Source organism: Pyrgilauda ruficollis, unplaced genomic scaffold (genome assembly GCF_017590135.1).
Source record: "Pyrgilauda ruficollis isolate IOZ18807 unplaced genomic scaffold, ASM1759013v1 scaffold26, whole genome shotgun sequence".
NCBI classification, from domain to species: domain Eukaryota; kingdom Metazoa; phylum Chordata; class Aves; order Passeriformes; family Passeridae; genus Pyrgilauda; species Pyrgilauda ruficollis.
This window is the reverse complement of record NW_024523933.1, coordinates 3,252,384-3,280,163: the sequence shown is the minus strand read 5'-3', so window position 1 is coordinate 3,280,163 and position 27,780 is coordinate 3,252,384. Positions and strand designations below refer to the sequence as shown.

The 27,780-nt window shown below is 40.0% G+C and overlaps 1 protein-coding gene across 1 annotated transcript; it reads left to right on the top strand.

Annotated features, from left to right (window-relative positions):
- The first annotated feature begins 11,267 nt into the window (after window positions 1–11,267).
- EDNRB (endothelin receptor type B) lies at window positions 11,268–27,539 on the top strand. The gene is made up of 8 exons (XM_041471243.1): window positions 11,268–11,556; window positions 11,749–12,234; window positions 21,734–21,846; window positions 22,014–22,218; window positions 22,560–22,709; window positions 23,635–23,768; window positions 24,312–24,420; window positions 25,947–27,539. Exons 1-8 carry the CDS (start codon window positions 11,275–11,277, stop codon window positions 26,076–26,078), a joined length of 1,611 nt encoding a protein of 536 aa, XP_041327177.1. The 5' UTR covers window positions 11,268–11,274; the 3' UTR covers window positions 26,079–27,539.
- Window positions 27,540–27,780: the final 241 nt, after the last annotated feature.

The following is a 27,780-nucleotide window of genomic DNA, read 5'->3' as shown; positions in this document are numbered from 1 at the left end:
AAAAATTTCCATTTATCAGAAAACATTGTTTTTCATTTTTAAGTGCAAAAAATTAGAACTTGAAAGTCTCTTCAGTAATATAGGGTAGCCTATGTCCTTTGCTCATGACATATTTATTACACCTGGATTTTGTCCAGACAAATAAATGACTGATGTGAATTTATTTATTTTGGTATCACTGCTATTAAGATAATTGAATTCACAAAATATATTTATTATTAATGACCCTGTCTGTCCCTCCAGAAGACCAATGGGAGTGCTATTATTGATTTCCCAAAGAGAAGGATTAGGTTAAAAACATCTGAATCAATGCCAAGGAAAAGTTTGTTTTGGTCTGAGCTTATGGCTAATTCCTTAAGCCAAAAATAGAGATAAAGGAAATGTTTAATCCTGATCATTAATATTAACCCATTTTAATCAAAGTATATGTTACTCTAACTGTGATTTTAGAAATGGAAACTGTATGGGTTATGCACCCAACCATTGTCTAGAAAAGGTGATCCAAATTTAGTGGTGGCTTAAGTGGTGACTAATGTTACATGTGGAGAAATAATTGGTTAGGAAACAGATGTTAAGATGAGGAATGAATGATAGAAAAGACAACATGACATCATTTGTCCTTGAGTGTATCTAAAATTTATGTGACAAGACACAAACAAATTTAAGAAATCCCAATAAACTCAATAAACAGATGTAGGAAACACCTTTTATTTTTAACTTATTTATCCTATCCTAAACCTTCTTTGAGCTAAAACTCAGACACTAAGCTTCACCTTATTTAGTTTTAAACAGCTAAAAGATTGAAAATTAAATCTGAATTAATCACTATACTCTCACCAGACCCAAAGGAGAGAGAATAATAGATTACGCAGAAGACAAATCCTCTGAGCAATCTTATACCCATAAGTCCAGATGAAATTAATCACCCCCAGAGACAACTGATTTTATTCATGCAAAGAAATCTTACAAAAGCTGCTTCAGGTTTAGCATCTATCACACAGATGCCTAGCTTGGAAATTACTTTAATGCAGAGTACAGCCTCCAGCACGCTTTTTGTGGGTAAACAAGGAGATCAGGAAAAATAGAGCTCCATTTATCCAGAAAACCTCTGCTCTGCCATTGTCTAGTCATTGATGAAGGTTTTATTTGACTCCTACTCTTGGAGAATTAACACAGTGCTGTTTAGACATACTATGGCCAAGCTGCAGAGACTCATTAGACTACTTAGGTCTCCACCTAGCTTTTTTTTCCCTGTTCCACAGCTGCAATTCCCTTACAATTCAGACTGCAATGCTCCATTGTTTTGCCAGATGACCCTTTTCCATCAGCTGCTCATCTTCTCTGCTCTCTGCATTACAAGTGGATCCTGCTCTGACTCTGTGAGAGCTTTCTCTGCTTACATTGGGGCAGTGACTCACAAGCTGCATGTCATTCCTTGCTGGCAGAAGGCAACTCCAGGGTCCACTGTAACTCTGTCTTCAAGGCTTCCCTGGAAATTGCAGGATATGTCTGTAAATAGGATTAGCCAGGAACCCAGGCATGCTGCAACTTACTTGCCCACATCTAACCCTCTTCTTCACAATGCATCCCAATCCATAACCACCAAAAACAAAAGTGGCTGTGTCCAGATTCTTTATTGGAACAATCTGAATCATGCATCATCCCATCCATAACACACCCAGGCATTATCTAGTTGTCCAGCTGGCACAGTCATAATCACACTGCTATGTTGGGGTTCTGTCAGGAGTGGCGAATTTAACTCACCCATCCATCAGCTAATTAGAAATATGTGAAATTACACTTTCTTGTTTCCCAAAATTTGCTGTTGAACAGTAGCGTTTAGGCCCATAATTGTTCATGGTGTTCAATGGGCTGGCATGCTCACAAAGCAAGTCACCTACCAAGGGGGTAGCAAACATTAAGCCCTCAGAAATGATGGTTGGTGTACATTCTTAGGAACATATTCATCAAGATCCAAGGGAATGGCTTGAAGTTGTGTCAAGGGAGGTTTAGGTTGGGTGTTAGAAAAAGTTTCTTCGCCCAGAGGGTGTTTGGGCACTGGAACAGGCTTTCCAGACCACCTGGAAGTGGTCACAGCACCAAACCTGACAGAGTTCAAGAAGCATTTGGACAATGTTCTCAGGCACATGCTGGAACTCTTGGGAATGGTCCTGTGCAAGGACCAGAAGTTGGACTCAATGATACTCATGGGTCTCTTCCAGCTCAGCATATTCCGTGATTCTGTGATTACTCAGCTGCTGATATGTGGTAGGAACCACTGATTACACATTTAGAGTTAACATGAAGAATTAGGGAAGGAATCTGACTCTCTGGCTGTTCCCTTCCCTTTCATTCCAGATGCAAGAAATATATATACCCATTTCATCTTTCACCTATTGAGCCTGCTGGGGTTTAAAATATTAAAAGGGGCAAAAGGTTCACTTAAAATAGCAGTTGAAAAAGGAATTATGAGAAAAGGAGTGGAGCATATCTTTTATTAATATTGAGGGCAAGCACAGAGATACATTGGTAGGCTCATTATTGGCCTGAAGCATTACAGTGCTAACTAACCCCAACTGCCTTATGCCATCAACAAGCAGCAGTAAATCTGCTTATTTGCATTATCAGTACATAAAAATAATTCAAATTTAGTAGGAATTAATTTTAACATTTGTTCTGATAAGTATTTTAACATTTAATATTTTAACATTTTAAATAAGGATAACATTTTAACATTTGTACTGATAAGATACTTTTGGCAAACTGGATGTTACTACAAAAGTTATCAAAAGCAGAGAGAATTACAGTTGCATTCTTAAATGTTATGGCATCTTATTTTTGCCCCAATTCTCATGGCTTTTTGCTCTTTGCATCTGGACTTCTGGCATAACACAGATTTTTATGAAAGAAATGTTTTCAGTCAAGTGATCCAAAGAAAGGTTTGCATCAATCTAAATGCACAGCAATCATTTCTGAAGGATTAATTTGTATTTAACCAGGAAATTCACGCTAAAATAAAGTGTCTTCTTTGAAGAGCGTTCTGTGTTTAAAGATAGACAAAGGAATTATGCTCATTCACGTCATAAGAGTAGGTGAGCAAGGAATCTGTATGAGAACATGGGCTAATGGGTTATCATTCTTTTATATTTAACCTAAAAATACAACTTTGGTACTTTATTTTTAACATAATAGAAGCTAGCTCGTTCTGCTGACTATGAACAGAAATAGGGGAAATGGCTAAGATATATTGAAATCCTCTTTGACATTTTGCCCAAATTAGAATGACCCTTTTGGAAGATGCAATACTTGCACTTGCTTTTTTTCAGTCAATTTTCCTCCTTAACAGCTGGCCAGAAAAAGAAATTGTGAAGAACCAAGTACAAGATAGTTATTGCACAATTTCACTCCTGACTAAAAACAAAACAAACAAACAAAAAAAAAGTAGACATGGACATAGACTGAGTTCTAGAAGGTTAAAGTTTTTTCAAAAAGTGCCCAGGGCTGCATGTGCTAACCCAAACTGATTGCACATGCCAGCTAACATGAGGTAACACAGTACTGTGAATTTCTGTTCAGTTACTTTACACTTTTTACATGGTCCCATTCTAGAAGACAATTGTATACGAATATCAGCCACAGCAGAAAAGAGGAACACAGGCCATGGGAGTAAAATTATTTTATACATTGTGCAGATTAGTGAGCACAGGAAGACAAAGATGTGCTAGAGTAGGATTTCTGGGTCACCAGGAGACTGAGAATGAGAAATTAACAGTAAGGACTTGGAATGGTGAGAATGATGCAGAAGAATCTTGGAAAACACAATATTTACTTGTCATTTTCAAGAAGCTGAATATTTATTTATTTTAAGGACATCATCATTACCTGCAGGTCAAAAACCCTAAAGAATTTATTCCTAGGTTAAAAAGATCCTTTAGCAAGATAGATTCATGTGGACCACAGCTAAGTTTGTAATAGGCTTTCTAAGAACTCCTCATCTGTTTGAATAGTCTTCCTGAAACCCGAAGCTGAAATTTCAGCACAGAATTAAACACATTTTATTCTGCCCACCTACTACAGAATTACAACTTATTCAGTTACAGTAAAAAAAGACTATAAATACATATCTTGGAAAATACTGGCATTATGAAGGAGAGAAGGTATCAGCAGACAGAATGGGAGCAAGATCAACTTGCCAGAGGTAAAAAATGAAACAGTAAAAAAAAAAAAAAAGTTAGCCAATTTCACCTATGAAGAAAGTTAGGTTAATAGCAATAATATTTGAATATCAGTTTTGTCAGAACAGATATCTGAGTCATGCTGTTTGGCTGAGGATCTGTAACATGAAGGTCTTTCAGGATAATACATTCATGTCATCTTCAGAAGCTTTGAAGCAGGAGAGCTGGAGAAGAAATCAGGGGGTTGCCTTGAGAAGAAATAGGATTCTGTGGCTGTGTCCTCCAGTAAAGTTCAAGTTCTTCTGTGGGAAGATTTCAACAGATGTGGTCAAGGTTTCAGAGAGTATATCAGGTATAACAGGAAGAGATATGCCAGCAGCAGAATCTCAATGACAGGGTGATAAAAATATAATAATAATTTGAAAAAAAAAATAAAGTAATCAAAAAACAATAACAAAAAGATCAGGGAAAAGTGAAGAAAGTAGCTGTGGAGAAGAGTAAACAATGGAACAGAGATAGAGCTGGACGTTGAAGACTACATTTGTACTCCATGAGAACTAGGGGAAAATGAAGTGTGCACTGATATTCTGCCATAACAGGGTATTTACTTTAAAAAAAAATTAATGGCAGAAAGTGTCCAGTTTAAAAAAGCGATTGAAAGAGTTTAAGGAGTTAATTTCTGAATGACAGAGGGGAATATGATTTCATTGGCCTGGAAGCTAAAAAGAAAGAGATACAAGTACACTTCTCTAGCAAAACAGAGTAAGAAGGGTCATGAAGGGGAGGTCGCAACAAAATGGTACCTCAAGGTCAAGGATGGGAGAGAGCTAAAAACAGGTTAGGGAGAACATTTCCCTGGAGAAATCAAAATGTATTTTTGAGCAGGAAGTAGCTTTGGAGGGTTCCTCTTGAAACAAGAATACTCCATTTCCTGGAGATAAAAAAATAGATTCCTGTTAGGAGCAAAGAAGTCCACTTCAGGGAATGGTGGCTTGGTCTAAGAGCAAATACATGACCGGGCTTCTAGAGCATCTACAAAATGTTATTGTAGATCTGTGAACTCAGAAACAAGCAAGATAATGCCCTGTTAAGGGCTGCAAGGGGATTGACAGGACCAAATTCAGACTTGTGCCAGCTGGGTACCAGAAGTCTGGACCCAGAAGTCTTCTGGGTACCAGAAGTCTGGTCTCCTCAGTCCAAAAGAGATACAGTGTGGCTGGGAAGACAGCAGCAAAGAGACACAAAGATGACCTTCACAAGTCCTTTCCAGCCTCAACCCTTATGTGATTCTGGTGGTAGTGTCTGTGGCTACCAAACCTGCTGAACTGAAGGACCAAAGACAGCAGGAGAAAATGTCACACAGAACCACAGTGATTTAGAAATCAAAATGGATTCCAGAAAAACAGAGCAAAACAACTCCAAAGCACACGGGAGAAAAAAAAAGACAGCAAACTAAGAGAAGAGTTCATCATATAGCAACAGAGTGTTTTGTCTTTTACGGGGGACCTAGAGGTTGCAAGTCAATACCTGTAGGGGTTATGTTAGATTATTTAATGGTGACCATACACCTAAATAAAAGCACCCTCTTAGGTCTTTCAGACCAGATTCCTCAGACTGTTAAAAGAAAATCTTGGTACAATCAATAAAAAGTCAGATGTTGAGGCTTCTTCCAGAGGCCACCTTCTACAAATAAAACAGCATCTGAAGACAGAATTCCTGTATTGCCTTGGCTGACAGTGTACAATCTTCTAGCACTAAATATAGATCTATGTAAAACTGGATATTAACAATTTGAGTCTTTACCACAGTGTCTTCTCCTACCAAGGAGAAGACACTACCCCATTACAGCATTTTGAAATGCTAGAAGCTAGATTTTGTTCCAAAATTGCACAAGGTAACAATAATGCCTGTTTTCAATATATTAAAGGCTGGTTTTGTTCATGTCTTGAGAAGACATGCATCTGTAGTAAATACAGAATGTCTACATAGAATACAAATCCTTCACAAAACACTTTGGAAAATGTAGTTAAAGTAGCCATGTCATCAAGCAGCTGCACTGATTTGAAAGAGTGTGGTTTCAATTCATTAGATCTGGGCCTCCCAAACACCTCCTGCCAAAAATGTGGTTTCCAGTAGAACCAGCAGCATTAGGAGCTTCCAAAAGATAATAGCCAGTGTCAGTCTTTGCTGACCTGCAGAAGACAGTGCTCTGATGCTCTCTGAATTGAGAGCTGATGAGCTACAAAGATATTTCCATGGCCAGCACCCAAAACTGAGAAAATGTCCAAGCACTATTTTCATTCTCAATCCAGCATTTGTTTGAAATAAAAGTGAAGAGCTTCTTCAAAAGTCTGATCAGTAAGGACCTACTTACACACATGAGATCTTTTTATGTCCTGTAAGAGAAAATCTTAGAGCCCAAGGTCATGACAGAAATTGTAGAAAGACTTTTCAAGATCTCTGAGCATTTGAGTAGCTTCCAGTCAACCATATAAACATTACTTCTACCTCTTGGATATATGGCATCCAAACATTATCTCTTGCTTATTTCCCTGAGTCTGTCAGTGCAGTTTGGTAAAAGTTGCAGAGTCATGGAATCACTCAGGTTGGAAAAGACCCTTAAGATCATTAAGTCCCCTCAAGGGAAGAGCCCTCACCTTAGAAATGGAAGTGTCTCCCTCTCCAATGAAAACAGAGGATGCCAGGGACTATTTTAGTTGTTAGAAAGTGCAAGTTACTGCCTGGAAGGAGCCCCAGTGCCTTTTGGCAAGAACCAGCTTTCATCATCACTTAGGCCTGGCTGACAGCAATAGATTTGATTTTGTAGCTAGGTGGAACCATCCTGTGCAGAGCCAAGCATGAAGTAAACAAGAAGCCTGTGGACAGCCAGCTCTCTGGCACATGAAATCAGTCTTTTAATTCACAGCATGGATTTCCTTGTTCTGAGGATTCCTAACTGAATTATTTTATTGGTGTGCAGCTTATGAGTACATTCTAAAGCCAGAATGTGGTGGTAGATTTTGTCTATCCAGATGAACACAGCATTTGTATTACATGGCCACGCTTGCAGAAAAGCATGGATGCGTGAATAACAGCACTTCTTGCTGAAGTCAGGCATTTTGTCTGGAAATTAATTTAATCCAGACTTGAAAAGCCTGCCTGGAGTAATCTCTGTGTACAGCATAAACAATGTATGGCCAGTTTTCACCTCCCTTGTATAAATGCATACATACATTACACAGCAGCTGAAACGTACTTTTTTTAAACAACTAATCTTACCTAGGCTTCCTGGGCAATTCTGATCCAAATTATATTACAGCTAGAATTAAAAAGTAAACTTGTCCACCTTTATTCTATTGAAGTATCATAGGGGGGAAAAAAAATCAAACAAGCAAGAAAAAAAGTTTTTAATAATTTCCAAAAAATTCAGAAATGCTTTCTTTTCAAACCTGTAGCCACTTCCCCAAACCCATTTTAGTAACTTTTCCCTTAATAGACAATGATTCAGTGTGTTTTACACATCAGTTTAATTACATGCTGCTGTATCAGTTTCAGAACTGTAATTTACCTTGTGATTTCCTTTCCTGCTGCTGAATAGGAAGAATGAGGGGAATAAATTTAATAAGTGGCATATTGGTTTTAATTTTAGAGTTAGATGGGAAGAAAAATTTCAGTTATCAACCAGTCTGACTTAAAGGCTTGAACTTAATACCATTTAAAAAATCCCCAAACTCTTATTAAAAAGACTATGAAAATGTCTGAAAACAGATGTTTTCTTCTGAGTACAAATTTGATTGTCTTTCACTGTTTTGATCTTGCAATCATATACAATGTAATCTACATTAAAACAGGTATCTGCATCCAAACTTCATGTTTCATTGGTGCTATCTACTGATAAGGTTTTATTGTAACTTTTTATGATAAATTTTGTTTCATTGTTTCAAGACTTAAGTATTATGTCAATACACTGCAATTGACAGCCAACACTATTATTTATGGAAGTTGCTTAGCTTTGTAGAAAAAGACAAAGCATAGCTACACATCATACTAAAAAGAATTCCACATTTTTACGTCAGTTTAGACTAAGAAAAAAAATGAGACAGATAATGTCCTGTACATGAATATATGCAGTTACAAAACTGCAGTATCTTAATATCTTAATTTCTCAAAGTACTTTTATTCTTTCAAAATTGCCATTGGTAATGTTTCTATAGTAACTTCTGTAACACAGAGGAGTATTTTCTGACTTTAATTGAACTCATGCATCTAATGAGTGGCTCACACTGAGACAGCTATTCTTTCTATTCATCCCAGACTTGCCCCAGTTAGTGGGCAAATTTCCACCAGACACAATAAAAAGAAAAGCAGGCCCGATGGGGCAGACTTCTGAGGCTGCTTTAGCTGCTGACCAACATAAACAGAAAGTTAATGGGATTTGCAAAAGTACCTGCAAACTCATAACAAATTTCTCATTGATTCAATAAAGTCTTATATGAATTAAAATATACAGTCCTGCAGTGTGTCACATAAGCTTATTAATTAAAGGACTTTCTGATGCCATAATTGTGACCACTTCTCGTGATTTACATTACATGTAACATAATAGTCTTTAAAGTCTTCTGTTGTTAAAAATCATCCTGGTAATGGTTACAAGTCATCCAATCTTTGTTTCTCTGTAAATGGTATTCTAAATTAGAAAAAAAAAAGTACAAAATTATCAGTCATTGATAGAAATGTTGCATCTGACTTATAACTAAAACAGTGACTGCTAATTCATATAATTGCTAATATCTGTTGGGATGAAATGGAGTGGAAGTGCAGAATACAATAAAATGAGTAACAGTCAGTCTGGAGGATCCAGCTTTTCCTGCTTTGTACAAAATTCAACTTTCCATAGGAAAAGGAGTATTTCTGCTACCCAGAAAAAAACAAAAAAACAAACAAAAAAGACCAAACACATTAGCAGCAGCTTACATAATTTTCTATAATGTACTCCATACAGATCAGTAAGTAATTTCTTTCATAGCTTAATTAGCAGAGGCCACTTAAAGGGCATAAGTTTATTACATTTACAGATCTTTTCTCTTGTTGCAGTCTAAATTAACCTTGGTAGTTGATCTTCATTCAAATTACAGTTAATTTGCCAAGATACCTGATATGATCTTGGTATATAATACAGTATTATCTTTATCCTCACATAAATTTATGTGAAAATATGTTTTCCTTTAATTTTCATTAATTAAAGCAGACTTAATCCAGAGTATATGCTGGGTTTAACTCCTCAATATCTGAAAAAATATTAGAAACAAAAAAGGGTGGCAAATTTAGCTAGTTGCAGCCAGAAGCCACTTAGATGCTTTGTCATGTGGACTCATTTTGTGCAATATTAAAGATTAATGTGCTTCGGGTATCAGCAGCTGCCCAAAGTTCTGTATATACTAAGTTTGTATATAGTAACATCAAACATTTCAGAAATTAAATTGCTGTCACTAAAACTTCTGGAGCTGGAGTAAGTGGTGGCAATGGAGATGCCACTAATACCAAACATCTTATGAAGCTGTGATAATAAAAATATTAGCAAACATATATCTCACTGTAGTCACGATATACTGCTCGATTGTCTGGATTAGCATAGAAGCCTTTGAGACTTATCTGGAAACTTGCAAGTAAAAAAGCATTTTGAGATTAAAGTTAATGCTGTGTTAACTGGCAAGAGTTTCTGAATCAATATTGCATTTAGTGAAACATTGTTCACTTATGGATTGTGGAATTGGAAATTGAGGAAATGCAGACCTGAAAACTGAAAAGAGTGTTTAAATCCCCAGGGCTCAGAATATAATATTGAATTCAATGTTCATGCTTTTATGTTTGGGAGAGGAACCAGCCATGGCTGATTTAAAAATGAATCATGTTGCACAACACAGTCTGGAAAAGTGTGAACTTAGAAAGATCAGTCTTCCAGCTGGAGTGCAATCAGCCTCCAGGTACCCTTGTACAGTTTAGAAGTGACTTTGATGGCTTTATTCCACAAATACTGTAATTTAAAATGCGGAAAAAATCACTGTGACATAAATGAGGAAACTGATCAAGAATGATTGAATGGGAAAGGTTATTAATAGAGAAGTCTTTGAAACAAAGATGGAGATGTGAAAAGGAAGCTAAATGAGGACAAGAAAAGGCTGTCTGCTCCAGTAGCGCAAGGGTATGTTAGCAGGAGATGCTGGAAAGATTAGATAAATGAGATCACCAATTTTTGAAAAAAAGCATGTGGTTTCCAGTGTTTTCCCATATGGGTTTGTCAATAATGCAGGTGAGCAGGTTGCTTCTGTAACAAAGCATGTATATATTCAAGACTTAGCATCCAGAATGATTTAAGAAAACAGAATATCAGGGAGATGTACGCAGAGATGCTGACAAACAGTTTTAAATTCAACTAGCTTTTGTTAGACATGCAGTTGTCTCCAGCCTGCAGAGACTGTTCTTAGTCTCCACAAAATCCTGTACAAATCTCTTTCCTCCTTTCCTTACGCTTCACTGAAGGGTGCAACGAGTGGAACGAGTTCGCTGAGATCAGACGCTTTGCTAAGGCTGCCCAAAGCGGCAACCAACCAGATAACCGAACTGCAACTTCCGAGCAGCCAAAATACTATTTCTGATGTAAGAAAGGGTTTGTGAAGCGCTTTAAAACGTGGCACTAAACTCGCAGACATTGTGCAGGCAGCTTCTTCAGCGTGTGCGCCCCTCGGGCTGTGCAAGGGGGTTTCTGCAGCAGGGAGAACCCCGTACCCAGCTACTGGGAGTGAGCTTCGGACAGGACAGCGGGGAAGTGTCCTCTTCTTCCCAATTGTCCTCCAGCAACGCCCATACCTCTTGTAACAACCCTCCTGAAAAATTGTTTCAAAGCCCGCCAAGTCAGCCTGGTACAAGACAAGGGAGAGGTCGCAGGGCACTTTGCCCGGTCGGTACCGAGGCTGGGAGCCCTTCGGCCGGGGGGCACTCCTGACAGCGGGGATGGGAGGCTCCGCAGGGCCGGCGGGCGGGGGGGCTGGGCCGGGCTGCGCTGGGGGCGGAGGACGCGGGTGGGGTCTGGCTGTGACTGATGGGCCAGATGCGGTTGAATGTTTTAGAAAAGGGGGGGCCCTGCACCGCCGGCGCGACTTTGGCCACGGGGTCTGGAGAGCGGCTGACGGACACCGGGCTCTGCCGCCAGCGCCCGTCCCTGCCGCCTTCCCGAGCGGAGCGCCCATCGCTGGCGAGCGGCGGCAGCCGGGCCCGGGCGGGGACACGCAGCCGGGGAGCGGAGCGCGGCGACAGCCAGCGGAGCGCTCTCGCCTTGCCTGGCCGGCGGGCGGGGAGGATCGGCTCGGCTCCGCTCGCCGAGGTGAGGGGGAGACGAGCGGGGCGGCACCGAGCAGGTCCGGCCAGAGAGGCTGCTGGCCGCGGCGCTGCTCTGCCGGCCGAGCCGCCCGCAGCTCCAGCACCGCCCGGGGACAGGAGCGCCCCGGCCCCGGGGCAGCGAGCGGCGGGGCGCGGTGTCCCCCTGGCTGACGCGCTGTCCCCTCTCTCCGCGCAGGTCGGCGCTGACGGCGGCAATCTGCCGTGCCGCACAGCCATGCCCGCCCTCCTCCTCCTCCTGCTGCTCTTCAGCTGCCGCGCTGCCGCCGCCGAGGACGACGGCTCGCTGCTCCGGCCGGGCCCGGGCAGGCAGAGCGCGGCCGCCGCGCCCCCGACGGCCGCGACCCCCGCGCTGCGCGGCGCCGAGCACAACGCGTCCCGCCCGGCCGCGCTGCCCAAGGGCGCGGGGCCGGCTGGAGGGCGGCCGCGCTCCGCCTCGCCCCCCATGTGCACGGGGCAGACGGAGATCAAGGAGACTTTCAAGTACATCAACACGGTCGTGTCCTGCCTGGTCTTCGTCCTGGGCATCATCGGCAACTCCACGCTGCTGCGCATCATCTACAAGAACAAGTGCATGAGGAACGGCCCCAACATTCTCATCGCCAGCTTGGCCTTGGGCGACCTGCTCCACATCATCATCGACATCCCCATCAACGTCTACAAGGTAAGGAGAGACCGGGGATGGATTCGGGAGCGGGCGCGGCGCTGTGGCGCTCACTCCTCGGTGCTCCTTGCCCGTCCCTGCCGCCGGGAGACGCGTCCCTTCTTGGCTGGGAGACACCCGTGGACTTCAGCTCACGACAAAACCCTGTCGGAGGGTGGTGTTCTGGTCAGATGTGGTCGCAGATGGTACCCTCTCTGTGCCTCAATCCCACCCCTCTCAGCGTTCCAGGCTGGGAATGGGGCAGAATGGAGGTGGCCAAGCTCTGAAAATCACCTGGAAACAGGTGCTGTCGCAGGGATAAAGAAGTAAATGCAATAGATAAATGTTCAGTGGGCTGGTCGAGGAATGGAGGGGAGGCACAGAAAACCCTCTCCTGTGGGTACCACTTGGTCACTTGTGCTCAGCTGCGGCAAGCTTGGTCATGAGAATTTACATAGGTCTTTTGTCCCTTTTGGGGGACAGAAGTCCCTTTTGGCACCGGGGCTTTTCTAGGAGGAACTAAGATCGTTCAGCTGAGCGGTTTTATAGACCTCTTGGTTGGGAGGCACGATGCTTTCGTGAGCTGTGAACCCTTTCACCCTTTGCCCGTGTTGCAGCATGGGCAGCCGAGAGGGAATGAGCCACACCTGCTCCTCTTACACCTTCAGTAGTCTGTGTTTTGACTTGATAAGACTTGCCATGGAGGGAGTACAACCCCTGTCTTCTCTAATCACCTTATGCAATCCATTTGTCCTAAGGAATTAGTTGGGCAGTTGAATCCAGCCTCTAGTTGTTATCTAGCACTATTTGAAGGTATGCTGGAAATAGAGCTCTTTCTGCTTTGAAAGTTTGCAGTTTGGATCCCTGAGTACCCATCAGTGACTTCATAAAGTGAACAGAAGAGTCTTCATCTATCACCTCTTCACTTTGTATGCATAATTGTACACTAGGGGTTGTTGTACTTTTAGAAAGCCACGTTGAAGGGACAGATTTTGAATCCATAATAATTATCCAGCTGCTGAGATGAGAGAATCTTCTTTCTTTATCCTTTTAAAGTATTTAAGTATTACAAAGTAGGGAATGTCATAATTGTGTTAAATTCGTGATCCAGGTAATTTGGATTACATGATAGTTCTCAGATTTGAAGTTTCAGTGGTTTTTCTATTATACACTCTCTTAATTCTTGAGAGAGGAGTGTGCTCTTTTGAATAAAGGTGGAATTTAGAAAATGAAATAACTGCTTTAAAAATGTGTTTTTGTAAAAAAATGTACTGAACAGAAGATTCTTTTCATCTGTTCTCAGAAAAATCAAGCATATTAAATCAATAACAGCTGTTCAGTATGAGACTTTGCAATGTCAGTGATAATTTCAAAATTAATCTTAATATGCAGTAATATACCTGAAGTTCTTATCTTTATTGAATGTCACCACACCAAGTGTATCATCATGAGTAGGTTGGAACAGGAGGAATAAAGGGTCAGACTGCTAACCAATAAATATTACACCAGGTGCAAGTCTGGGATTTTTATTGTGCTATTGATAACACTAGGAGCAGTGCAATAGCTCTCAGGTGCTAAGTCTCCCTCACTGCTACTCATCTTACGGAAGAGCCCATAATCACTTTATATTATCACTTATAATAATAGTGAAATATTTGCAATTTTGAAACAGAATTTTGGAATAAATGCAAGTTTAAAAAAACAAGGGGAAAGCACCTACTAGATACTATGTTTATTTAATCAATATTTTGAGGGCAGTTTGAGTTGATAACTTTTAATCAACTCTACATCCCATTTCATTCCAGAGCAGCAGGGAGAATACATACAGTAATGCAATAAAAAACTGGCTTTGATCACTCAGCTGTACGAGAAGCAAAGGCTCCCTCAGTAAATCAAGTATATTTAGGAATTGTAACTTGCAGTTTGAAACAATTTAAGACTGCATGAAACTGATCCAGATTCAGAATTTGCCGCTACATTGTCAGTAAGGCAGCTGCGTGAAACAGTGTGAGAGAATTTTTCATGTTAATAAAATGCCAGCAGTTCTTTCCTCAACACTTGCCCTAGAAAGTGTGAAAGTGTCTGTGAATGCTTTCCAGACAGACCTGTGGAAGACTATTCAAAAGCTGCACTAGAAGAAGCTTTTTATTAGGTATTAAAAGGGATAACTGCAAAAGATGTCCCCTGTGACTATTTAAGTGAATACATAAGTAGCTGAAAAAGTGCACAAATGAAAATTGACATCTCCTAAACTAAGGGTATCTAAAGAAAAACAGGCGTTACCTGGATAGGGAGGCAAATGCACTCCAATGCATCAGATGCCAATTAGTCCAATCCATTCCTAAATTTGAACATAATGCAATATGTTCAGTGGAAAATGGAAAATATCAGAACCTGTCACACAGTCAGGAAACTGGCTATGAAATGAGGGCTTGAAGGGCGTTTAGTTCCAGCATGTAGAACCTGAATTCTGAGTCCTGGTAAATGGTCTGGCTTTGCCTGGATCTTGAGCTGCAGAAGAGGAAGCAAAGGAAAGTCTGAGACAGTGATTCTGCAGTATGTAATGTTTTGGCAGTGTAGAAACTTCGCAAAATTGCTGCTAATTGGAAGAGCAGGTGATCCTGTGTGGCTCCATTAAACAGAGTAAGTCCTTGTTAATTTGAGGCCGCAAACAGCAATTAAGGAGCAGAAGGATAGAGAAGGTGGTCAGTGAGCTTTTTATGTTCTTCTCTGCACTTAAACTTTGGAAGACAAGACAGTGGCAGCTTGTGCACCTGACAATACAGGTCTGCAGTTCTGGACAGTTTATGCCGACTTTCCCAAGTAGATAAAGTTGTTAAGTCCCGTGTCTAAGACACCAAAACGTCAGGACTGGAAATTCCAAACTTACACTAGCTTTGCCTCTCATAGGCTTAAAGTCACGTACTAAAATGCTTTCTCTTGTGATGCACAAAAAACATCTTTCGCTCTTATTTTGTGATATTTACTCCTGTATATGAAATCAAGTTTATTTTATCCCAGCAGACTTTTAACAAGGGGAGCAATCTAGGCTCTGCACGTTATTGTGGGGTGTTTTGAACTCTTGACTACCAGCAAATGTCTGAGGAAGAATATCTACCTGGCAATACTGTCATAGGTTCCTTTTTCTCAGAGCTCAATGGAAGAGTGGAGAAAAAAATTTCAAGGGAAGGAAAAAAATCTGTTCCTCATCCAAGCCACTAATCAAGGGTCAGAGTCAGCTTTGTAGGCACTGATTTATTTTCATTAACTTTATTTAGGGATTACATAAAAATTATGGTTAACATAACATGGCATTATCAAGCACTGGAAATACAAGAAAGACCAGATTAGGGACTCTCTATACCATGCAGACACAAATTGGCTCTTTTTTTAATCCAGCTATTCTCTGAAAAAGGCTCTGAAGAAGATTTCTGTGGAAATTTATTTGTGATGAACTTACTAACTCTTGCAATGGAAGTGCCTGTAGGCGATGCATTATGATAAAGCCAACCTTTTTCTAACTTTGTAATCAAGGTTCTTCTCTTTACAAAGAATTCTTACTCTTCCATATTAGAATTCTTAGTTACTGGTTCTTTTCATGTTAAAGGTAGTGGCCATTTTATTGGAAGAAATGCATTATTTCTTTTCTTTCAAGGTCTGAACCACTTACTTGAGGTCTTGCAAAGTTCATCTCAGAATTTCTTACACAAAGTTTATTGATTTCTGACCCTATTAAGCTCGAAGTCTGTTTTGCTTAAGAGCCCTTTATGGTGAACAAGTGCAGGTTATTGGTACTTAAGAAAGATCTCAGTTTTCCAGTGGAGGAACCTGTCTGGACTCTACAGGCAGTGGCGGAGAGGGATAACTTTGTTCTGTATTTAGATGGGAACAATCCATTCTGAAGTCAAGTATATGGAGTAGTGGAAATGTCTGAATGCTGTTAAAAGTACACATACATAGTTTTCATGGTGGATCTCCAAACTGAAGTTAGATGATGCTAGTATAGATTTGTAAATTGAAAGTAGTTTTTTTCTATATATATTTGTTGTGTATACATTCACATGTACAAAAGATGCACGTGGCAAATTTCAAAGCAAGGTTTGACCTGTTTTGGCTTCTTCTACCCAGTATTAATGCATCCCAATCTGACAGCAGCATGGCTTTCTCAGTGGTTACTTTTGATGCAGTCTTTCCACTGGAGTTGTGAAACTGCAGAAATTTTTAAATTCAACAGTACATATGAGGTTTCTGTCATTTTCAAGATGACTCTATAAAATTACATTATGTTAATGTTTTTTATTAAGTTTCTAGCAGGAGTTGTAATAAAGATACAAGAAAATAAAACAGTTGAGTGGCTCATATTAAGATTTTATGCAGTTTATTGGATAGATCAGTAAAGCATTCCAGGCTACACTTGAAAGCAGGAAACATATTTTCTTGTCTGTAGGGGAGATCCTGACTTTGATGTAATTATTACTAAATAGTAATAAGTTTGTAATGTTGTCTGACTTATCCCTGACCATAACCTTAATTTCCTGGACAAATTTTCTGTTTCAAAAAATGCTTGTTTCAGTAAAATATCTGTATGACGTCCTTGTGTCAAAAGAAAAATAAAATCAGGTGAAAATCTACCAGTCATTTCAGAGATACATTGAAAAACTGTTGTGTGTGAATTAGGTGTAGAGCTGCATGTCTGGTTTCTCTTGTGCCTGCTGTTTATAATGATGAAAATCAAGTCCAGTGTCCTGCGAACGACACTTGCCGTGAATGCACGGCTTGGCAGAAGCGCGAATTCCTGCTCTGCGTTTCCCGTGTGCGTTCACTGCTCGGGACTGGAACACTGGTGGGAATATTCGCACGCTTTGCTGCTTTTCCTGCCCGACTGCAGCCCGTGAGCAGCGGTGGGTTGGAGCCAGGTATCAGCCTTCTTCCTGGGGACCACAGCAGCTGAGCCCTAGAGCAGCACATCGTGCTCTCAGCCTGGCTTGTTCCAGCAGCAGATTGAGAACATCTCTCAGTTCTTGCACAACTAAGAGAAAGCAGAGTGGGAACTGTGATTCGCAGGTGTTTCTGTGAGTCACAGCATCTCTTGGGGCTTCTTTCATAGCTCTGCATCTTGCACATCAGTTTAGGCTCAGATCTGTCCAGTCTGAGAAAGCGTTGGCTAGGCGTGCATCAGATGTATTGGTTCTTTTAAGTATGATTTCACTTCATTCATTGCAATGTCTTCCCTTTCATTTTGATCTATTTCATCTTAAACACATCTCTGCTGCTCAGCAATTTAAACTTTGCCTGTGTAAAATAAGTGACTGTAAAACATTGTAAAGGTCACTCAGAATACAGCCAGTGGTAGGCTACTCTTGGCATCTTAATTATGAAAACACAACATTATTTTTCTCTTTGCTGGCACTTGGCAGTATCTCCTCTCATGGCTCCAAGTCATTTGTCATTTGTAAAATGAAAATCTTCTTACAGCTATCCTATTGTGACACATAAGAGAATAATTTTACTCATACAAAATTGCAATAGGCTACTTCTGTATTTACAAAGAATTATCATTGTCCATAAAGGTGATGTTCCCAAATACTTTATATTGGATCTTCACTGTACTTCAAGGCCATATTTGAAGGGGATAGCAATACAGAGAACAAACAGAAGCATCAAGGAGACATAGTTCAGCAATCAAAACTTTTTTTTTTTCCTTTTACTTTCTTAATGTTTTCAGCCTTTTGGTGTAAAGCTTGTATCATTAACCACTTGCAATACCATGATAGAGAAACTTGTGACTCATGCATTAAAATGCTCAAATTTCACAATACATCAGCTGCAAGACATAAAGCACATGTTTTTGCAATCCAGTGCAGACAGCTGCATGTCCATTCTGCCCTGATATAAGCTGGCTGAATGAAAGTAATGTTTTCATGTTATGATAAACCGAAGCTAATGCACCCTTTCTCTCAGCAGACTGCATTCAGTTATGTGCCACGCCTCTATAATCCCAAACTGGAGCTGGCTGAAATCCAGTCAGTTTGGAGCACAGGTGTGACTGTTTGCACCTGAGCGATAAGTATTAGTTCAGCAAAATCTACAACATGTGGCTGAGCTGCTGTGATTTTAGGGAAGAGAGACAGGGAATGTCTACACACCGGCTAGATGTAAATAAAAGTTTTCGACAGATCCTGCCAATAGAAATTTGACCAAATTTCTGCATTTCTGTTACAAAGAAAATAATATTTTACTTCAAAATGCTTTTTTAATGAGTTCTCTCTAGCCTAGTATACACTCATGTACAATGTACAGTAGGTACCATAGGTATACAATGTACTTGCTACCCAGTCCTTGATCTCTGTGGCAAATAGATGTGAAAGGCTGGAGGTTCACTACCTGATTGATATAAATCAGTCCAATTGTAATTCAATTCTGTAGGGTATAAATTTAGAATACATGTAATTATTCACATTACAGTTTTAATAGTGAATTGTTACTGTCACCCCCTTACAGAAATTCAGAAGTCGTTTCAGGGAGAGGCTTTACTGAAAATACTTTAATTACAGACTGTGTTATTTTCCCACATCACATAAGCAAAAGATACTGTGTGGTTATTACAACCTCATCCCTACTTCCTCTGCTTCATTACTTTCCATAAAATTCTCAAGAAACATAAATCCTTAGAATTTATTTCTCTACTTCATTTCTGCAGAGGTATTGTATTTATGGTCTTACTTAAGTAGATCATTGAAGAAATAGAAAGCTGGGCCATGTTTCAGTTTGTCTGCTGCTGTTCTTTAAAAGATTCCATTACAGCACAGAGCTAAAGCAGGTATTTGGAGATATTCTGGTATCTGAAAATACTGGTGGGCACTTCATAGAGATTTCCAAAAGCCCATGGTCATGAAATGTTCTTAACTTCCTTCGTGCTCAAATAAAATTATATTTAACTTATATCAGGACTCTTTAAAAAACTCTCATGGACCTTGTGTTTACCCTTAGATGGAATGTATGTTTGCATAAAGACCTTGCTGAACCAAACCAAAGTAAGCAGGCAACTCTGTGGCTACCTTCCATTATAGAATCATGGAATAGTTAAGGTTGGCAAAGATTTCTTAAGATCATCAAGCCTAACTATCAGCCTTGCCACCACTTTGTTCATCCCTAAACCATGTCCCCAAGAGCCACATGTACATCTTTTTTTGCACTCTTCCCTGAGCAGCCTGTTCAAATGCCTGACAGCCCTTTCAGTGAAGTTTTTCCTAATATCCAGTCTAAACCTTCCCTGGTGCAACTTGAGGCCATTTCCTCTTGTCCTGTGGTTTCTTACTTGGAGAAGAGGCCAAACCCCACTTTATTACAGCCTCCTTTCAGGCAGTGATAGAGAACAACAAGGTCTCCTCTTCTCCAGACTAATCCCAGCTCCCTCAGCTGCTCATCTTGCAACTTATTCTCCAGACCCTTCACCAGCTTTCTTATCCTTCTCTGAACAGACTCCAGCACCCCAACCTCAATGTCTTTCTTGTAGTGAGGAGCCCAGAATTGGACACAGCACTTGGGGTCTGGCCTCACCAGTGCCAAATATCAGGACAAGCACTGCTGTGGTCCTTCTGATACAGGCCAGGATGCCATTGGCCTTCTTGGCCACCTGAGAACACTGATGGCTTATGTTCGGCCAGGTGTTGCTAGCACTCCCAGGTCCTTTTCTGACAGATCTTTCCAGCCACTTCCTCACCACTCTTCCTGCCTGTAGCACTGCATGGGGATGTTGTGACCCAAGTCTTGTTGAACCTCATACACTTGGTCTTGGCCCATCAATCCAGCCTTTCCAGAACCCTCCTTAGAGACTTCATAGCCTCTCTGGTTCCCAGAAACATCCACGCAGTATGATGAGATACTCTTCCGTTCTTACAACCCTCTTAAATTAGTTGTTTGAAGAGACCCTTGTTTGAAGCCAAGGGAAAGATTTTCCAGGCTCTTTTGGGTAGTCCTCATTCTTCCTTCTCCTTTTCCATTTTGTAGCCCTGTATCTGCAACAGATTCCAAAGACCTCATTTGAAGAAAGTTATGAAAAACAGAGATGGGCTTAGATAATCAAACTAATTACAGAAACTCCAAAAGTTTACTCTTCTATATAACAATTGCGTCTATTTCTTGGCAAAACCCTTGTTGTGGAGAATGTTGTTTTAATGAAAACTGGAAGATTTGGCTGCTGCTCTGGTGTATTTGACCATCAAAGAAGCTCACAGCAGAGTTCAAAGGCTAAATGTTGCTAAACTGAGGCTACAGATGTTTGGCTGTTCATAGAATCAGCTGTGTGAGTAAGGTGCTTTCTGTGTCCAGTAAATCTTTTCCCCTAAATCAGATAAAATGTGCAGCTGGGAATGTGACAAGATTTCCATTAAAGTGTGTGATTCAAAGTGTAAGTGAGCCATCCTAAATGCCTTGTGCTGTTTTCTCTGTTTCTTAGTACTTAGAGGTATGCTGAATGTGCAGATAGTCCTTTTGATATAATTATACAAAATGTTGGTGAATGAACTGGTCAATAAAGACCATTAGTGAGAGATTCATCTGACATTTTTACCTGCTGCAAAACATTTAGATCAAACTTTCTGTCTGTGCTCCTTGAGTGTCCTTTCATTTGTCATCAGATGGCCAGCTAAAAAGTGGGGGAGGTACATTTCCCTCCTGCGTTGCCTGACTTCTCAGCTGATGGAGTCTAGACACTAAGCTTCAAATAAACCCCAGCCCAGATATGCACTTATGGCTTTGTCCCTGTTCTGATCAGCCTCAAGTAATTTTCTGTATTTCTGATCAAGAAATGTGTTATTTGGAATGTGTAAGTAAAGCAGTGAACACTCAAGGCAGATAAAGACAATTCAAAGATGAGGAATATCCTCACCAGCTCTGTATTTTTTTCCCATAAACACTGGGGTGATGAAGTTAGAAGCAAAAGGAGTGGAGTTTGCAGGGCTTAAAGAGGCAGGACTAAGACTTAAGTGATACCCTCGTCCCACCAGGGAGTGACTACACTGCTACTGTCTAGTTTTTAGGACATACACCTCAAGGGCTCCCTTGTGAAAAGGTTCTTCTTGACTAAGTTTTGCATAGAATCCTAAAATGGTTTAACTTGAACGTTAGAGGTTGTCTAGTTCCAACCCCCATGGCATGGCATGGGCAGGGACACCTTTCAGTGGACCAGGTGGCTCAATGCCCTCTCCAACCTGGCCTGGAACACTTCCAGAGGTCGGGCATTCACAATATCTCAGTTTAAAGCCAGTCCCCCTTTGTTCTATGACTAAATGCCCTTGTAAAAAGTCCCACTCCAGCCTTCTTTCAGGCCCCCTTTAGGCACTGAAAAGTTGCTACAAGGTCACCCCAGCACCTTCTCTTCTCCAGTCTGAACAAGCCCCATTCAGCCTATCTTCACAGGACAAGACCTGGTGGAAAAGGAAAACAGTCGAGACAGAACTCCATGTTTCAGCACTGGGAATGACTTTTTTAAAAAATAATTGTTGTTTTCTTTTCACAGCTACTTGCAGAGGACTGGCCCTTTGGTGTTGAAATGTGCAAATTAGTGCCCTTCATTCAAAAGGCGTCGGTGGGCATCACAGTGCTGAGTTTGTGCGCCCTCAGTATAGACAGGTGAGACCCATTTGTCATTGGAGTCTCTAATTTGTTTCCTATACAAGTATTGGCTCAAATTCACCTTTCCACTCAGCTGATACAATGCAAATAAGATGACTTTAACCCACTTAAACTGGGTGAGTTTTGTCATATTTTGAATTTGTAAATGTGTGCTGTCGCTTCAGGTACCGAGCAGTCGCTTCCTGGAGTCGCATTAAAGGAATTGGAGTGCCAAAGTGGACTGCTGTGGAAATTGTCCTCATCTGGGTCATATCAGTGATACTGGCTGTTCCAGAAGCTATTGCATTTGACATGATTACAATGGAGTACAGAGGAAGGTATCTTAGAATCTGCTTGCTTCACCCCACGCAGAAAACATCCTTTATGATGGTAAGTCACTAACATTGATAAAATCTCTGGGAGAGTTCCTTGGATCTTCACAGTGTTGTGTGCATTGTAATGTGCACAGGTGTATGTGACATGAATATAATGTTCAAATGAAATCTGACATTTCTGAAGCATACTGGTTCAAAGAAGACCATTCAGAAATTTTTGACTTTTTGTGGGTTTTGAACATACTTCTTGTCCTGTCTTGTCCTGTTTTCTCACCTGTAATGTACACCTGATGGAAATGCTTTTCAGAACAAGCTGACCAATTGGTTACAGCACACTTAGCAAAATGCTCAGCATTTAATTCCTAACCATGTTTTTGCTTTGCTTTTTCTTTACAGTTTTACAAGCAAGCTAAAGACTGGTGGCTGTTCAGTTTTTACTTCTGTTTGCCACTGGCTATCACAGCATTTTTCTATACTCTCATGACTTGTGAGATGTTACGAAAGAAAAGCGGGATGCAAATTGCTTTAAATGACCACTTAAAACAGGTAAAAATTTATCCCTGGCTACTCTGTAACTGTAGATGGGCTAACTAATAACTTTATTGATTTTCCTGCCACATCATTCTGTATGACTTAGAAGCGTTAGAAGCAAAGAGAACTTTCCCAGCAGTGGTGCTGCTGAATTCATATACATATGTATATATCATAACCCTCAGGAACCTAAGATTTCAACTGAAAATAAAAAAATTGTTTCATTCTTGTTTGGTTTTAACGTTTCAGTTTTTATAGGTTTTATTTCTTCTTTGCTATAATGAGAGTTGGCTATTTTGTAATGCCAACTGAAGTCATGCTCTAGTCTAGAAGGTGGTGCTATAAAACTGTTAATTATTTTGAAGAAAATTCTTGCTGAACCCTAGTGAGGTTAGCAGTATATGTTAGGACAACATATTCCAGCAGACATTCTGAGGCACTAGTGCCCCAGACACAAACATCAGACTTCACTAGAGTTAAACTATGATTGTTCTATAATGTGTATTTGTGCTCCTTTCCTCTTACCTGGTTAGAGCTGTAATTGGAATCTCTTGGGGCAATTAAAATAAGATGTGAGATCAAAGCATAAGGAAATGCAATAGAAAACAAGCTGGTATTTGAAAGTGATCTGGGAGACAAATATGTTCTTAATTTTAATTTAAATTATTGCTTAAACTAGTGTTTTCATGATCTCTATTTTTCATATTATTACTCATACTTCTTGAAAGAAGAGATATATCAAATCAGTGCGAGACATCTAGAACAATAGAAAAGATCAAGCACATAATTCCAAGAAAATAAGCTATTTGATGTTTTCCTAACTCCTATTGTGATAGGCTTTTTTATCTTATTTGTTAAACTTTTGGATATTAGAAGACAACAACAATCCAGAGGGAGAGAGAGGAACTGTAACAATGTTTTGTACAATTTTCTTTCTCAGAGACGTGAGGTGGCCAAAACTGTGTTCTGTCTGGTACTTGTTTTTGCCTTGTGTTGGCTCCCACTTCACTTAAGCAGAATCTTGAAACTCACTATTTATGATCAGAAGGACCCCAACAGATGTGAACTGCTAAGGTGAGAATGCAAAATAAATGTCTGTATATTGTGGGCATTCTCCATAAGAATGTTTGGATTTCCTATTGAACAAGCTTACTTTGTATGTCTAGAGTTGTCCCTGCTTCTTCATCTCTCCACTAGCAGAGAAAGAAAATTGTGAGGAATTCCTTTGCTTTTCCCCATCTTTCTCCTGACCTTTTTGGGACTGTTCTTCTGTCATGTGGTGCTATGAGAATAGAAGGGGATTTCTGTCCCCGTTTTCCTTTCAACAGAGCAGCTAGGATTCAATTTGTGCAAAAAGACCTCGTGAACATCTTCCAAAAGTTAAGATGGTTGATCTCCTAAAACTACTTTCGTGAGAATGGTTTTCAGACCATTCAGACTTTATTGTTGAGTATAACTGTTACCTGCATGAGTTAATCCTGTTGATTTAAGCCCCATTAAAATTACATTTAATAGCTAGTCTTGATTTGTGAAACCGAGTCCAATTTCCATAGTTGTAAACCTCTATTAAGCCTTTTCAAAGCAAATGAGAAGTGTCTCACTTTAATTTCCACACAGCTTTTTTCTTGTGATGGACTATATCGGTATTAACATGGCTTCACTGAACTCCTGCATCAATCCAATAGCTCTGTATTTGGTGAGCAAAAGATTCCAAAACTGCTTTAAGGTAAGTGGCTGCTGAGAGTTGCTCCTCTGGTTAAAAGATTATGTCAGTAGTAAAATTCATTCCTTAACATGCACAAAGTGTTTTAAACAGTCATTAAATCTTACTTTAAATTTTAATTGGGTTATGGTAAATGTTTCCTCCCTCTCCTGCTGAAGCTCCGTAGGAAGAAACTAAGGTTTGGTGGTAACAAAAAGAGAAAGCAAAAGAGCAGAGTGTACAATGAACCCTCTGGGGACCATGCTAATCAGCGCTACATCACTTCCTGACTGAAGCTGGCACCCAGCTACTTCCAGAGCACTGACGAAGCAGACTCAGTCTGTGCTGCAGAGATTCACGTAGCCAAATCCTCTGCATCCTGACAGGGAGGGTGCTGACCCTGGGCTCCCTCATCCTGACTGAGCACTTCAATCAGCCATATGAGGCAGAAGGTGCAAATCTGTACTTGTCCCTTTGCAGTGCCAGCATTTTATGAGACAGACCTGTTTGTAGTCCTGGCTTGGTCTGAGAGAATAGAGCTGGACACTAATTCTCCACACAGGATTTCAGGCTCTGGAATGCATGTGGCTGGCAGCCCATCAGTCCTTCAGCCTTCATGTCTGCTTGGAAGATATGAAGAGTTGGGCTTTTTTTGTGAACCCTTACTATCTTTATACACTGTATTGGAGTCCTTACATTGCCTATGGCAAGTTGTTAGATTTTTCTTTTCTCCCCAAGCATTTAACCATTGGCCACCACTAGGGTTATTGCCTGGCTGTTTAAATTCCTTACTAGCAAGATGGAAACATCTTTCAGTCAGTAGCTAGTCAGTTCTATATCTGGTAATGTTAATGTATGTTTCCCACATAATTGTGACAGCACAGGTTGCAGAGGTTTTAGTGTTGGTCTTGTTTTCCCTGTCTATGCTGCTGGCTGCCTGAAAGAGTCACTGGAGCTGAAAGCATGTAAAAGATCTCCGGCATCCTGAGCATGGAAGTAAGTGGGTGTGAGGAAGGCACTTCCAGCACCCAAAGGCCAGACAGGACCATGGAAAAAGGTCTGCAGTACATCTAGTAAATGTATGAATTGTATGTAGGTTTTCACCCTTCTTCTAACTTCTCTTTTTTCCACCTCAGAACAATGAGCTAAAAAGCAGCACCTTGCTTAGAAAGCATAGATAAGAATACTTTTTTTTTTTTTTTCCCCAAGTAAGATTATCAGAGAAAGGACAAGGAGTCATAATTTTATTTTCAGGTGCATTTAGAATTGCAGACCAGATTTGAAGGGGTGTGTGTGTGTGTGTGTTTGTTACTGTATATAACTACTCAGTATAACTCTTCCTGTACTCCAGCAGTAAGGTTGCTGATGAAGCCATTTGAGCAGCTCAGAGCTGAACCCCATTTCTGTGCTTTGTGCTCTAATCCCAGAGCAGCAGCTTGCACATTTGCCATTTCCTACTCTGCCCCTGAGAAAGGGCAGCTTTTCAGTGCATTTTGCCACGTGTGCAAAAACAGAGTGATGTAAAACGTTTATTTCTTTTATTTTAACAGTCATGCTTGTGTTGCTGGTGCCAATCCAAAGATCTGTTGTCCCTGGAGGAAAGGCAGTCCTGTTTAAAGTTCAAAGCTAATGATCACGGATATGATAATTTCCGCTCCAGTAACAAGTACAGCTCTTCATAAAACAAGCATAAAAGGTATATTCTCTTACATTAATGCTAGTGCCTTTTTAAGTAAAAGTGGCAATTACTTTTAACAAGACGGCAACATCCAGAAAAATCTAGTTTTGAATTTGCACAAAAAAAAGAACATTAAAAAAAATTGCCCTAAAACTGTGTCACATTGAAAAGCACGGACGTTTGTGAAATCATCATTTACGGCACACGAAGAGAAGCATAGAAAGAACAAGTCATTGTTAGCACTTGAATACTTCTGAATCAGCACTTCCAAATGATCCCCACTTCCTGTACATTAAGTTTGTATTCTCTGTAACACTGTAGGAACTGAAGTCACAGTAATTATTAAGCAGCATAATATCAAGTTAATTGGATCAAAGCCATTATTATATATAACTCAATGTATTGTCTTCTATAAAGCAAATTAACCACCATCACTATTGTGAGTTTTTTAAAACAAAACATGAAATACTTTGTAATAGAAGCTAAATGTTAAAAAGTAGGATTTTTATCAGGTATATTATAGAGGTAGCTACTGAAAATATTAAAGGTTGCAATAAAGCCAAAAGTGCATTTTACTTTGATGATTATTTTTACCTATTATTGTCAAAAGGAACCTCCCAAGGGCTCTATAAATTCCTTTCTGTAGCCACTGTGTGTCTCAGTGCATTTGCCAGCACTTTGGGTATGAGTTTTTGTGTCTACTGAAAGCAAAGGAGAGAAAAACACACCAGAAGCAAAAAATTAACTCTAGTAGAAACATACAGACAACAGGTATTATTTCAGCTATTTTTATTTGAAAACAAACGAATGGTATCCTGTGTAAAAAATGGGCATTCCAGAGCATGATGGTTCTCTACTGGAGATACTTTTATGACAATTTAAAACTGTTTTTGCAATCCAAATACTGTCTTGGGGCAAATTTTTTAGAAATAGTTGGTGAAAAAAAAATAACCAAGGTAAAAAGAGAGAATTTGAACTTCTATCTTAATTTCTATTTAAATCTTCATAAAGAAAATAATTAATGAACTGTACTTCTAGAGAAGAGTACTATGTAGCATACTTATCTTCATACTGTTTTAAAATATATTCTACTTCTGTAGTTCCATATTTATGGGCCTAAGAAGATGTGTGATTAGTTTCTGCGTCTGTAAATAGTAGTGAAATGTAATTAATTGTAAAGTATTAAGATATGGGCAGGACCCTGCAAGAACAGAAAAAGATGCCTGTAGTAAACATGATGTGTGTTGCCAGGAGCAATGCATGTTTTGTATGTACATGACAGGTCATTCTTTGACTTTGCATTTCCTATTAATTTGTTGCAGATGTCCCCAAAGACTTATTAACATATTTCGTGCACTAAGGCGTGAGTTTATCAAGAAAAATTGTCATATAACATGCTTTTATAAAAGACATGTTTTCAATAGGCTTGGTATTTTATTATAATAAAATTATTTATCAAAACTCAGGAATTTTTTAATTTTAAATTTCCAGATCTCACCTGTAAGGATTTTTATCTTTTTTTCCAGTCTTGATTAACTTCATATTTTTTATTAAAGTGCCTTAAAGGTGCTCAGGATGAAAACAGCTTCCATTAAAATGTTCAGCTGATGTTACCTTAGATGGCTTTCTGACTTTAGGAAGCTACAGCTGCCTTGCAGACAGCTAAAAACGGGGTGGTGAGTCCCATTCCTGGTGTTGCCCCCAGC

Bases quoted from the DNA above. Each gene is read 5' to 3' on its own strand.
- EDNRB (XM_041471243.1), top strand. From the start codon at position 11,275: ATGGGCCAGATGCGGTTGAATGTTTTAGAAAAGGGGGGGCCCTGCACC. The intron at 12,235-21,733 runs GTAAGGAGAGAC...TTCTTTTCACAG, and splicing joins TCCCCATCAACGTCTACAAG to CTACTTGCAGAGGACTGGCC. The intron at 24,421-25,946 runs GTAAGTGGCTGC...TTATTTTAACAG, and splicing joins GATTCCAAAACTGCTTTAAG to TCATGCTTGTGTTGCTGGTG.